This window comes from Geotrypetes seraphini, chromosome 7, assembly GCF_902459505.1.
Source record: "Geotrypetes seraphini chromosome 7, aGeoSer1.1, whole genome shotgun sequence".
Taxonomy (NCBI): Eukaryota; Metazoa; Chordata; class Amphibia; order Gymnophiona; family Dermophiidae; genus Geotrypetes; species Geotrypetes seraphini.
Genome location: NC_047090.1, coordinates 134,996,746 through 135,010,745, shown reverse-complemented (window position 1 = coordinate 135,010,745; position 14,000 = coordinate 134,996,746). Strand labels below are relative to the sequence as shown.

At 46.8% G+C, this 14,000-nt stretch overlaps 1 protein-coding gene across 1 annotated transcript in view; it reads left to right on the top strand.

The window, feature by feature from the left end:
- The window catches only part of PYGL (glycogen phosphorylase L), a 99,405-nt gene that overhangs the window by 31,673 nt on the left and 53,732 nt on the right, over positions 1 to 14,000 (top strand). Inside the window, exon 6 of the mRNA XM_033951915.1 lies at positions 11,376 to 11,487. Within this exon, the coding sequence (XP_033807806.1) occupies positions 11,376 to 11,487 (112 nt within the window). The remainder of the gene's footprint in view (positions 1 to 11,375; positions 11,488 to 14,000) is intronic.

Below are 14,000 nucleotides of genomic sequence, written 5' to 3'. Positions count from 1 at the left end.
GGGCCCATGTGCCTCAGGCCGCGCCCCCAGGTGGGACCTAAGGCTCCAGGGCCTATTCTGATTGGCCCACGCGCCTTAGGCCCCACCAGTAGGCGGAGCTTTAGGATGGATGGGCCAATCCGGCCTCATTCCTTCGTTGGCTGCCTGCCGGACAGGCGGGTTTGGCTCCCGTCTGTCCGGCCAACTACCAAAGGTACGGGGAAGGGGGGGTGGGGGGGTCGTGGGGGTCGCCAGGGGGATCGCGGGTCGGCTGGGGGGCGGTCGGAGGTTCTTGGGGGGGACGGTCGTTGGGGGGGGAGGGGGGTTTGCGTCGAGGGCAGGAGGGCCTGGGATCCCTCCTGCCCGTAATGTAGTGCGGGGTGGGGTTAGGGGGTCGCCGTGGCCAGGAGGGTTTGGGCTCCCTTCTGGCCCGATATTGTCGGGAAGTCGGCGGTCCTTCGGGGTGGGGGTGCGAGTGGTCCTGCCGGGGGGGGGGGGATGTATCGGACGTCGGGGAGTCGGCCGGGCAAGAGGGCTTGGGCTCCCTCTTGCTCCGATCGTGGATGCGGGTGCGGGTGGGAGCGCGTGCGAGCGGTCGTTCGGGGTGGGGGTGCGAGTGGTCCTGCCGGGGGGGGGGATGTATCGGACGTCGGGGAGTCGGCCGGGCAAGAGGGCTTGGGCTCCCTCTTGCTCCGATCGTGGATGCGGGTGCGGGTGGGAGCGCGTGCGAGTGGTCGTTCGGGGTGGGGGTGCGAGTGGTCCTGCTGGGGGGGGTGAATCGGGCGTCGGGCGGGGTGGGAACTATGTTTTAAAACTTTCGTATACCGCGCTCACGCATATAACGCGCGAGGGGTATGCGCGGTAGGTAAAAACGCGTATAACGCGCGCGTTATATGCGTGAAAATACGGTAATAGCTTTATTTATATCCATCATACCTTACAGTTCAGAGCAGTTTACATCAAGATAAACTACATAATATGCAGCGAGAATGCATCAAAATACATAGCGTAAAAATATGTCAGCAGACACAGAAATAAGTCGAACCAGAAAAAATTTAAACAAATTTGTCGAACAAATGAATCTTCAATGATCTTCTAAATGTTTGTTATTAAAATGAATTCAGAAGTAAGTCACTTAAGGTTTTGTTCCAGACACCTGCCTGAAAAGATAATGTTTTATCAAGATATCGTCAAACTGGCATCCTTTAAAAGTGGGAAATGAAAACAGACGTTCTACGTGTAAAGCGAGTTTTGTCTAAAAGAACAAAATGTTTAATAAGGTAAACAGGTGCAATACCAAAAAGTGTTTTATAACACAGCAACCAAATTTGAATATTATTCTGGCTTCAACCGGTAACCAATCTAATTCCTTATAATACATAGAAACATGATGGCAGATAAAGGCCAAATGGCCCATCTAGTCTGCCCATCCGCAGTAACTATTATCTCTTTCTCTCTCTGAGAGATCCCACGTGCCTATCCCAGGCCCTCATAGAAACATGATGGCAGATAAAGGTCAAATGGTTTAATATGTTCAAATTTCTTCAGACCAAAAATTAAACATATGGCTGTGTTTTGAATAATTCTCAATCTTTTGATGGTTGTTTTTTTTTTTTTTTTTTTTTTTTTGTAGGATCCCAAATAAATGATGTTGTAGTAATCCAAGGTGCTTAAAATGAGAGATTGTACTAACAGTCTAAATCAGTGTTCTTCAACCTTTTTACACCCGTGGACCGGCAGAAAAAAAAGAATTATTTTGTGGACCGGCAAATTACTAGGACTAAAATTTAAAAACCCCGTTTCCGCCTCATCTCTGCGAGCTCGGTCCCCACAAATCATCTGATCCCATCCACACAAGCCTCAGTTATGATTTTATATTGAATGTATTTTATTAAAGTATAAAAAAAAAACAATATTTTGTACAATAGTCATTTTATAAATGCAAATAATTCATAGCAAGGATCAACAAAACCCCTGTCTCCCCTCCCCTTCACATATATCCCCTCTACTATCAAGAAAACTGAACAAGCCAAATTATTACAGAATGCTACACAGAAATATCATGCTAACAGAATACTGCAGTTACACATGACAGGAATATTTTTAGGGGAGTGCAACTAGGACAACTGCCCCCTGGTCAGAGAGCGCCCTAAGCCAGCTGGAAGCTAAAGAAGCACTGCCTGGGTTTTGCAGTCCCCAGTTATGTCTAACACCAGCTCTAGCAGGATATATATTTCAAATCTGATATATTCTAATCACAAAATAGAAATAAAATTATTTTTTTCTACCTTTTGTCGTCTCTGGTTTCTGCTTTCAATCTTCTTTTCACTCTCTTCCTTCCAGTGCCTGCCCTCTCTGTCTCTTCAATCCAGCATCTGCCCCTTCCATCCACTGTCTGTCCTCTCCCCCTTCCATATGGTATCTGTCTTCTTTCTATGCCCCTCTCCCCTTTCCATCCAGCTTGTGCCCCCTCTCTCCTTTTTACATGATTCATTCCAGCTTCACTGCTCTCTTCATTTTTATCTCTCCTACACCAGATCTATCATCGTTGTCCCTCTCTGCTTATTTTTCTGCTGACCCCTTCCTATCATCAATCTCTCTACTTTCTCATGCCTGTGTCTCCCCTTCCCCTCCTCTAATCTCTCTGCCAGCTGTTTCCTTCCTTTTTTCATTCTCCCTTCCCTCCTCCTGTCCAGCAGTAACTCTCTTCCCTTCCTCCCCTCCCAGCAGCATCTTTCCTTCTCTCTTTCCAGTAGCAGCTGTCCCTTTTTTTTCCCTTGCCCATAAGCTTCCCTCCAGGTCCAGTAGCAGCTGTCCCTTTTTTTCCCTTGCCCAGCAGCTTCCCAGACTCCTTTCCCTCCTCCCCTCCCAGCAGCATCTCTCTTTCTCCTTCCCTCCAGGTCCAGTAGCAGCTGTCCCTTTTTTCCCTTGCCCAGCAGCTTCCCAGACTCCAATAGTGACTTTCTCCCCTCCCAGAAGCTCTCCTTACTTCCCAGCACAGCGATTCAGGAAGGCAGTCTCGGGTCCTTTGTTGGGTCGCGCTGCCTCTGAGGAAAGAGGAAGTTGCATCATCAGAGGCAGCTGCGACTCAACAAAAGCCTCGAGGCTGCCTTCGTGAATCGCTGTGCTGGGAAGTAAAGGAGAGCTGCAGAGAGGGGAGAAAGCCACTGTCGGAGGCTCCCCAAGATCTCTCCGGCCCAGCGCAGACTTCAGCTGTTGATCTTGCTGGCCCTGCGCAGACCGGCAGGAAATTGAAGGGAGTCAATCTTGCCGGCCCTGCGCAGACCGGCAAAAATTTCCTGCGGACCGGCGGTTGAAGAACTGTGGTCTAAATGACGCAAAGTCAAAATATGATTTTAGAGAACGTAGTTTCCATAATATATGAAACATTTTTTAACCAAAATGTCAGTTTGGGCATCAAATGTCAACGATTGATCTAGAGTAACTCCTAACATTTTTATAGTAGAATTTATAGGAAAGTTTCTCCCATTCAAATTTACAGAGGTTTCCTTAATTCTGCTAGTTGGATTAGCCAGAAAAACCTTTATTTTTTCTGGATTCAATTTTACCTTAAAATTTTTTGTCCATTGTTCACAAGATCAAATACGGATGATATGAAATGTTTAGTTTCAAGTGACAGTAATATCATCTGCATAGATACACGTTTGCAACTTCAATTTAGAGAGCTCATAACCTAATGATGCCATGTAAAGATTAAAAAGAGTGGGGGATAATCACCACAGTTGTTTCTCCATGTTTGAGACTAAACTTGGTAAGTACGATTTTTCAAGAATCCATTGAACCAATTTAGCAAGTGACCTGAAATACCAATGGCATCAAGACAATTAAGTAATATATCATGGTCTACTAAATCAAATGCACTACATAGAGACTAGTAAATTCCTTTTGGTATCTAATGATTATATAATGTTTATGATAAAATGTCAGTCGGAAGCCAGGCAATATCCTCTTTGTGCTTAAGCCTCCGAGATGGATGTCTAAGTTGGGTTTGCTTTCTTCACCTTGTACTTACTTGAAGCTGAGTTAATTCTAGATAACAAATGGATAGTTTGAGTGCAATTTTTAAGTGTTTTGGGTGCTATATTTATTGATTTTTAGCACATGGCATATGCTAGTGGCGTAAGAATAACTTTAAAGTGGTGTTTTCAAGCTGTTCTGGAGGGTTCATAGTCAAAAGCGCGTGACGACAAAGGCGCGCCAACAACCCAGTGCAGACAACTGAGCGCAAGGCGGAAGCACGCCGAAGAAAAACAGTATTTTAAGGGGCTCCGACGGGGGGTGTTGGTGTGGAACCATCCCACTTTACTTAATAGAGATCGCGCCGGCATTGTGGGAGGTTTGGGGGGTTGTAACCCCCCTCATTTACTGGAAACTTAACTTTTTCCCTCTTTTTTTAGGGAAAAAGGGAAGTTTCCAGTAAATGTTTCCCAAACCCCCCCCAACGCCGGTGTGATCTCTGTTAAGTAAAGGGGGAGGGTTCCCCCTCCACACACCCCCGTCGGAGCCCTTTAAAATACTGTTTTTCTTCGACATGCTTCCGCCTTGCGCTCAAGTTGTCTGCGCTGGGTTGTCAGCGGGCCTTTGTTGTCGCGCACCTTTGACCTGTCACCGTTCTGGAGTACTCCCCACCCTCTCTCAAATCAGCCTGGATTTCTGGATAACCACAGTCGGTGGCATAGCAAGGGTGAGTGGTCCCCCCCCTCCCCGTGCGCCCCCTTCTCGTTCCCCGTACCTTTATAAGTTCTCTTGACGCGAGCAGCATACCTGTGTCGGCTCACCCTTTGACGTCACTTCCTAGGCGCAGGACCCAGAAGTGACATCGGAGAGAGTGCTGATGCCGACATGGGCAGCAATGCTGCTTGCGCTGGAGAAGTAAAAAAAAGATACAGGGGGAATGCAAGGGGAGGCAGAGAAAAGGAGGGGTGCCGACACCCCTAGTAAGACAGTGCCTGGGGCGGCTCCACCCCCTTTACTATGTCACTGCCCACAGTGAATATTTATGCTTAGAGATTATGCAAATCACCTCTTCTACATGCAGCTTACCTGTGGTTATCCTAAAAACTAGATTGGCTCGGGTACTACAGGAATGACTTAAGGTCCAAGATACAAGAACTCGATTATGAAGTAGTTTTAGACTTGTAGGGGCTGGGTGTTAACTTGTTGTTGTATGTAATCATAAGAGGAAAAATGCTCCATATGATGATCTAGAAGTGTTCAGGCTCCAGTGACCAAACTGGTTGGGATGTAGACGCCATTTAGATGCTGCTTTTGGAAGCCACAGAACTAGTTCTTCTATAGCTGTGTATCACAAACTGTGTTCCTCCTAAGATTTTGGGAGTACCACAAGATGCTGGGGAAGAGGACAGGCGCCGGCTGACTCGCGGCGAGAGGCACAGCCTATAGGCAATCAGTCGGCGCTAGTGCCTCTCCTTCTCTCCGCGCGTCTTCCCTTCCAGCAACCCCCCACTGGCGGGCTCGGGGCCCCCATCTGGAGGGCCTTCATGCATGCTCGGACGTCGACGTGATGCCATCAATCATGCGCATGACATCACTGCGTCAACGTCCGTGCACTTCCGGATACCTCGAGCCGCGGCTCGACAAAGTGTGCAAGACACTGTTCTGTAAGGAGATGAATGAGTGCAAAAAACAATGTGGAGTTTTTTTTTCCTTGGCTAGCACATATTCAGTGGTCAGTGGGGTAGGATCATTTGAACGGACAGCTGGGTTTTACCATTATGCTAAGATGTGTTTTTCTGCCTTTTACCTGCTGCTTTTGGACCAGAAGCCTTGATGGCAATCAGCAGGGGATGTTGATGGTAAGTATAGGGGCACAGTGAGTGAATATTTGTCCCTATGGTTGCTTCACCCTTTTCAAGAAGGAAGTTCAAGAGATGGAAGGAGGCAACTGAGAGGTATGGCAGCTTGTTTCTGCAATGCCAGTCTTCTGCTCTTTCTGCAGTCTAAGGGAGAGAAGTATATGAAAGGTGTAAAGTTGAGGGCTGAAGAAGAATCGCCAAGAAAAGATGAGAACTGAAGGATTTGTAGAATGGTGAGAAACCTGATGGGAAAGATTGTGAGAGCACAACAGTGAGGGAAATGGCAGAAAGAGTGAAAAATTTTCTTTATTATTATTGAGGAAGAGATGAGATTGGAGAGATGGAAAAGAAGGGTGGTATTTCCACTTTTGACCCCCAACTTCAATCCTTGCTCATAACTATAAATATTTAACTTCAAAGAAATGACAGATTTAAAAGGATCACCGTAGCAACGCGCAATTGTGTAAAATCTCAGCTTTTACTGTGGGGCTCCTTTCTAAGAAAGTAGAAAGGCAACTCGTAGTTGCAGTTTGGAAATTACCATACCTTTTTTTTTTTCTTTTTCTTTAAGGACTAATGTGAATTGGTTTGGCTATATTCTTTAGAATCAATCATTTGATCTGACGTCTTTTGTTTTTTTAATTGGTGAATGTTGTTTTGCGTTGATTTACTGATATCTTATATTGGGGGGGATGTTTATGATGTTATCCGGACATGTATACATTGTATGTGGAAATCGCAGGGAAATAAGATTTTATGTATGTGATATGGAAACCGTATAGTTGTATGCGGTATATAAATTTTTTAATAAATAAATAAATAATGCTAGTGGGAGCTGGCAACAGTCCGTGAAGCACAATCGTACACCAGTATAGTCTCCTGCAGAAACACATCCCTAAGCTTTCCTCAGCAAGCCACAATTCCGCTGGTGATCTAAAAGCAAACTGGCCAGATACACACAAACTTGACAAATTACAGAGTGAACTCTTCTTGTGTTCCTGGGGAATTCTTCACACATGTGAAAGTTCTGCAAAATCCTGCAGCCGTTATCTGTTCAAGTGACACAGCAAAATGTCTAATGCAATGCAGTTCCTCTGTCTCAAGACTAGCTCCTTAGATTTGATCTCGCCCTCCTCCTCCTTGGGGGTCGGATCACCTTCTTGCTCTCTCCCTGCTGCTCGAATCTAATTAAAACACAATTTATTAATCGCACTAGGTTCAAGGCAATTTACAATGGTAAGAAACCATACTATGGGAAAGTACATGGATCAGTCAAGCTTCATATAAAATCAAATTAAAACAAAATATCATAGGCAGTATCATATAAAAAAAAAGTCTTCAACCTTTTTCAAAAACCCAAATAGCTAAGTTCAGTCTTTTTTATTTGCAGTGGTAAATTGTTCCAAATAGAAACAGCAGCATTATCAAATGAGGCGATATACTGAGGTTTAAATTATGTACCTTTTAGTTTGTGGTAGTGCAGTAAAAGTGTACCACTTAACCTAGTAGACGAATAATGCAACTGAGAAAAAGACAAAACAAGATGATCAGAGGGATTCTGCTAGCAATATAGTGGAAGATGAATCAAACAGGCAGATTTAAACTCTATATGCTTCTTAAAAGAAAACCAGTGAAGCCTATTTTACACTTTGGAAACACCATCATACCTCTTTAGGCCAAAAATTAGCCTCACAGCTGTATTTTGAATCAAGTGCTTTTCCCATGATATAACCTTCCTTGAATTTCAGCCTCTTCACCCAACTTCCTGTCCTCCTTCCCTAGCTCTGTTCCTTCTGTTCTCTTGCTTTCCCCAAAAAAATCCTACTTTTTCTGTCTTCCTCCCCCTTTCTCTCTACATCCTGCTTCGCCAAAAAACCTACTCTTACTGCTCATTTCTTGTATGCCACCACTCATGACTGCATAATCTACCCTGGGTCCTCATGATTCAGTTCCCGCTTCTGCCCCTGGGTCCACAAAGGGAAGGGGAAAGGGACTTGTATACTGCCTTTTTGTAGTTTTTCAACCATACTCAAATCGGTTTACATACAGGTACTTCAAACATTTTCCCTATCTGACCCGGTGGGCTCACAGTCTATCTAATGGACCTGGGGCAGTGGAGGATTAAGTGACTTGCCCAGGGTCACAAGGAGCAGCACAGGGATTGAAACACTACGCCACACTCTCCTCCAATGCAATATTAGAAGTGAGCCAAGTATAGAACAATGAAGCCACTGTGACATCACTGGTGAGGCTGGCTCTTAGGCATTGGTGGAATGAGGCGTTATGATATCACAATACCAGCTCTGGAATGTTGCTACTCTTTGGGTTTCTGCCAGGCATTATGACATCAGGGAAAGGATTGGGTCTTGTATACAGCCTTTTTGTAGTTTTACAACCACACTCAAAGTGGTTTACAGGTACTTCAAGCATTTTCCTATGGGCTCACAGTCTACTAATGTACCTGGGAAAGTGGAGGATTAAGTGACTTGCCTAGGGTCATAAGAAACTCTGACCACTATTTCATACTCTCCTCTCTTCAGTTTGTCCCATGTGTAGCAGTACTTGGTGCTGAAGCCTTTCCTGGACCTATACGTGCTGGCTACTGCGTGCTTTTCAACTTGCTTGTGTGAGCCAGCACTTGCAGCTGTGGACTTCTCTTCCCGGGCAGGCTGACTGGGGCTGGCACCTGGTTGCCACACTTCACACGAGCAGACCAGTGTAGAATTCTGCATTTCCACAATTGCACAAATTTCCACTCCCCCCCCCCCCAACAACCCCGAGTCAAACTATTTTGAAAGAATGTGAATTGTTTAAAGTATTTTTGGACTTACCTGGAGAAAACTGGCACTTGATAGCAACAGGTGAGGTCCGAAGTTAGCCCTCTCCCCAATTACTAGCAGGTCTTTCCTGCTTCTTAATGGTAGCTGGTTACAAAGCTCATCAGTTTTTGTTTTGGTTTTTTAGTATTGCTGCTCGTTTTGCCTTGATTGTCGATATGAGGTGTTCTATATTTTTGTGAACAAATTTCCAAGAAAACGTATAGGGAACCTTACAAAAACATGTGGAAACTTTGACGAGTTTAAATGGATGAGATGAGAGATCAGAAATAGAGATACAGTGGTACGTCGGTTTACGAGTGCACCGGTTTGCGAGTGTTTTGCAAGACGAGCAAAACATTTGCAAAATCGGTGCCTCAAAAACCGAGCATGGTTTGATTTACGAGCACCGCACCCCTCCTGCGATCCAGCACCCCCCCGCCACGATCCGACCCCCCCTCGACACAATTGGGCACCCCCCCGCCGCTTCTTACCCTCATCTGGGCACTCTAGAAGGTCGGACTCCTCGTCTGCTGGGCCTTGAGCATCTGAGCATGCTCAAGGCCTGCGAGTTCACGTTCTGAACGTGAACGTGAACTCGCAGGCCTTGAGCATGCTCAGATGCTCAAGGCCCAGCAGACGAGGAGTCCGACCTTCTAGAGTGCCCAGATGAGGGTAAGAAGTGGCGGGGGGATGCCCAATTGTGTCTGGGGGGATGTCGGATCGTGGCGGGGGGGTGCCCAATCGTGGTGAGGGGGGGGGTCGGATCGTGGCGAGGGGGTGCTGGTTCAAGGCAGGGGGGTGCCGGATCGCAGGGGGGGGCCTTCGATTCTCGGGAAGGGGGGGAACGCATCAAAGCGAGTTTCCATTATTTCCTATGGGGAAACTCGCTTTGATAAACGAGCATTTTGGATTATGAGCATGCTCCTGGAACGGATTATACTCGTAATCCAAGGTACTACTGTATAAGGCAAAAAAGCTGTAAAATCTCAAGAAGTCAGACTTTCATAAACAGCAATACTAGAGAAACAGACTGAAATGCAAGATATCAGATGCACTTTTGCCAAAACTGACACTCCAATGAACACATTCAAAATAAAATACATTTTTCTACCTTTGTAGTCTGAGCATTTATTTTTCATTTTGATTAGATCCAAGTGTCATTCTCGCTCTCTTTTTTTTTTTTTTTCCTGCCTTTGTAAGGTCTCCTGTACATTTCACGTCTTCTCTCTTTATGTCCACCATCCAGCTTCTCTTTGCATAGGGTTACTAGATTTTATGTTTGTAAAATCTGGGTATGTGGCCCCACCCCCAGTTCCGCCCAAGCCACGCCCCATCCCACCCCGAACCTCTTCTCCTCCACCTCGGAGCAACGTTTGGAGGGCCTTACCAGATGTAACACGATGACGTTGCACGCATGCTGTCGCCACGTTGCATCCACACATGCGCAGATTCTGTCCAGGCGCAGCCCCAAGCTTGAAGCTTTTCAAAACCCGGACAGAGTGCCAAGTTTTGAAAAGCTGTCTGGACACCTGAACAAGTCCTCTTAAAAAGAGAACATGTCCAGGTAAATCCGAATTTCTGGTAATCCTATTTTGCGTCTCTCTTCTATGCCCTTTTAGTGTTCCTATTCCCTTATATATGGAATTTCCTCTGTGGCCCTCTCCCAATACTTACTCAGTGCCTGGTATTTCTTCTCTATGCCCTGTCGCACACATGCACTCACGCACGGTCCAGTGTGTCTCCTCTTCTGTTCCTCCCCTCCCCCCCAAAAATCTGGTTTCTTTGGGTTTGTGCATTTTCCCTCTTCTAAACTGGGTTCTCTCTCTTGTCGCAATCCCCCCTCCCAAGTCCAGCACATTTCCTTCTCCCATCCCTCCCATTAATTGCAGGCAGTGTCAGCAATTAAGATAGTCTGCCTCTGTCCTTTTAGGGCAGTGTTCTTCAATGCAAGGCCTGAGGAGGCCAGTGGCGGCCCTCATCGTCATTCTGCCATGTTTTCTGCTACTCTTTACTTAAGCTCGGAGAAAAATCTGCCTGCTCGAAGGACAAGACATTTCTCAGTAGATGAAGACAGTGCTTTTTAAAATGCCTTCCTCCTTGAAGATACCCTCAATAAAAAGTTTGAAGACAGGCTGGTGGGGCAAATATGATTGACCCACAATGGTCAGCAGTGTCTAACCCTTGCATGGGAAGATATTTGGCAGCTGTCCTACAGCTCATTTGGGTTCAAAATTAGTGAAGACCACTGTTCTAGGGTGTGCTACCTCCTTTGCAACTTCTTGTTTCCAGGTGGGAGGGACAGCCTTAACACTAGCAGGGGGCAGACTGTCTTAATTGCTGAAAGGAGGCAAGTTGGAAGGACAGACACTAAACTTGCTAAGGGAGGGGGTTGAGGGAGAGAGAGACACTGGCTGGATCCCAGAGCTGGGAGGAAAAAGGACAGTGACTTTGGAGAGAAAAAAATAGCGATTTTAAAGCTGTTTTTAAAGAGTCTGCCAGCTGCTGACCTAGCCTTGGAAAAAAACCAACTGCCAGCTAGCAGTGAGATACACATAGATGCCTGTATTTACATGAGCTTCTAAAATGAGGTCCTTACCGTAAGCAGCGTTTTGCTTGTGTGCGTGTGTGTTATGAACTTGTCTATACTTCCTGTTTACTTTTTTTTTTAATGTGTGTGAGTTCTTAGAAAATGATAGACTAAACACCCCAAATTTCTATAAGCTCTATTCTCTTCTCCTAGGTGGTGCTTGCAATGCCCTTTGATACCCCTGTTCCCGGATATATGAATAATACTGTGAACACCATGAGGCTGTGGTCTGCTCGAGCTCCTAATGACTTCAACTTGCGAGATTGTGAGTAACTAATCAGTCTTTAAACTCTGAAAAGATTGGGGCCTATTCACATTCCCTGTATAGAGATGAGCCGGTTGCAGCAGTGGCGTAGCGAGGGTGAGAGGCACCCGGGGTAGTGGTACCCCTCCCCCACTCTTCTCTGCCTCCACATGCTCCTTCCCCGTCTCATCCTGCTGCATGCGCACTGTACTGCTTCCCTTCCCCGTACCTCTGTAACGTTTGCGGCGCGAGCAGCAACACCCAAGCTGCTGTTGTGTCAGTGTTGGCTCTTCCTCTGATGTCACTTCCTAGGGATGGGTCCAGGAAGTGAAGTCAGAGGAAGCCGACGCTGGTGCAACAGCAGCTTGTGGGTTGTTGCTCGCTCCACGAACGTTACAGAGGTAGGGGGGAGGGAAGTGGCACACGTGCGCGGAAGTGGGGGGGGAGAAGGAATGGTGGGGGCAGGTTGCCGCAATACTAATTCACCAGTGCTGATTTTTGTTTCTGGGGCAGAGTTGGGACAGATCCAAAGGAAAAAGGAGAGGGGTATAGGAACAAAATGAGCAGGAAAGGAGGATGTGTGGAAAAATCAGGATTCTCACAAAATCTTTATTCAGACTCTCTTTATATATAGTATCAATTTGGTTTTATATTTACGTTCTATGTTTTGTATGGTTATCTTGACTTCTGATGAAGGCTGATTAGCCGAAACACGATCATATCAAGAGCCTTTCTTTTTATTTTTAAATATATTTATTGAGGAAGCAAACAAACAAATGCATACACAGCATAAACAAAATCAACAGTGCTAATAAGAAAATACAAAATCGGTCCAGAAACCAGGGCAACTACAGCAACAACACAGGGACAGGCAAAACGGCATAGAAAACATACAAGCAAAAACCCATCCCCTACAAAGAGACATCAAGAGGTGAGCATTGCCACATTCCCAACAATAAGAACTCTACAAGGAAAAGGCAAAAGGAAGTATCCATCTGTCAGCGTACTCCCTTATTTTTAGAAACCCCACCTGCTACAGAAGAAACCCTCCCCCCTCAGCAACTGGAGAAAAGGATGAAAAGAAACAATGCTATTGCTAAGGGTCAATCCCTGCAATAACCGACTCCCATAGAAACATAAACAACCCATGCGGACCTTTCCTGTGCACCCCCGCCCCCCCCCCCCCCCAATGCTACGCAGCTCCCAATGCACTCCCGGAGTGACCGCTTCGATCCCAGCTACTCCGAGGGTGCCTCATCCATCCACAGACAAAGTACTCCCAGTTTGGCCACAAGGAGAGCGACGTATAAAAAAACACCAGTGGTCAGCAGTTAGCCCCTGGCCCAGAATCTCCTCATAATGTCCTAACATTAAGATAAAGTAGGACCACTGGACGGAGACCCCAAAAGCTGAGACAGAAAATCCAAGACACCGTTCCAATATTCACCCAGGATCGGGCACTCAATCATGTGCAAGAGGGATCCAGTCATACATATACACTTCACACATGTGTCAGACTCCCAAAGACCAGCCCGGACCCCCTGAGTCCTAGTGAAGTAGGTGCAGTGCAGTAATTTGAATTGGATTTCTGGCAATTGAACATTACAGGCTCCCTGCAATATATTAGGAAAGCATGTTATCCCAGGACAAGCAGGCAGCATATTCTTAACGTATGGGTGACGTCACCGACGGAGCCCCGGTACGGACTTTTTAACTAGAAAGTTCTAGTTGGCCGCACCGCGCAAGCGCGAGTGCCTTCCCGCCCGACGGAGGAGTGCGTGGTCCCCAGTTTCTTCGTTTCCGCGGAGCGAAGAAGACTCATGTGTTTTCAACGGCCGTTGAAAAACTATTTTCTGCCTTCCCGCTCGCGTATTTTTTCTTGTTCTTTAATTTTTTTCCTTTCGGATTCCTTTGCTTTTATTTAAAAAAAAAAAAAAAAACTCGTCCAGGTTTCAGACCCGGCCCCGGCGGGGCCTGTTGGCACCATACAGGCCTCCGGCTTCGATTTTGCGGAGGCCGTGTTTCCCTTCATGCCCCCTCAACCAGGCTTTAAGAAGTGCCAGCGGTGTGCACGCCCGATCTCTCTCACCGACCCGCACAATTGGTGCCTGCAGTGCTTGGGTCCGGAGCATCGGGCTGACACCTGCACCCGCTGTGCGACTCTTAAAAAGCGCACATTGAAAAATAGGCAGATCCAGCAAAATATTCTCTTCGGCACCGGATCTGCCATGGAACCTGCCGCGACGTCGATGGCATCTCAAAAGTCGGCACCGACTACTTCGACGACGCCAGATCCTTCTTCGGGGTCGCTGGCCCCAGGTAAGCCGGCTAAGAAGCCTTCCACTTCCCTTGAGCGCCCTCCTGCCATGGTTGCGACGCCAGTTCTTCCGGCACCGCACCGACCCCGCAAACGCTCCGCTCCGATATCGGTGAGTGCCTCGTCATCGGCCTCCTCATCGCCGGAGCGTAGAGCAGCACCTATGGTACCGAAAAAGAAAAAAGCGGTACCGGTGCCTCCCCTGGATGACCGCATT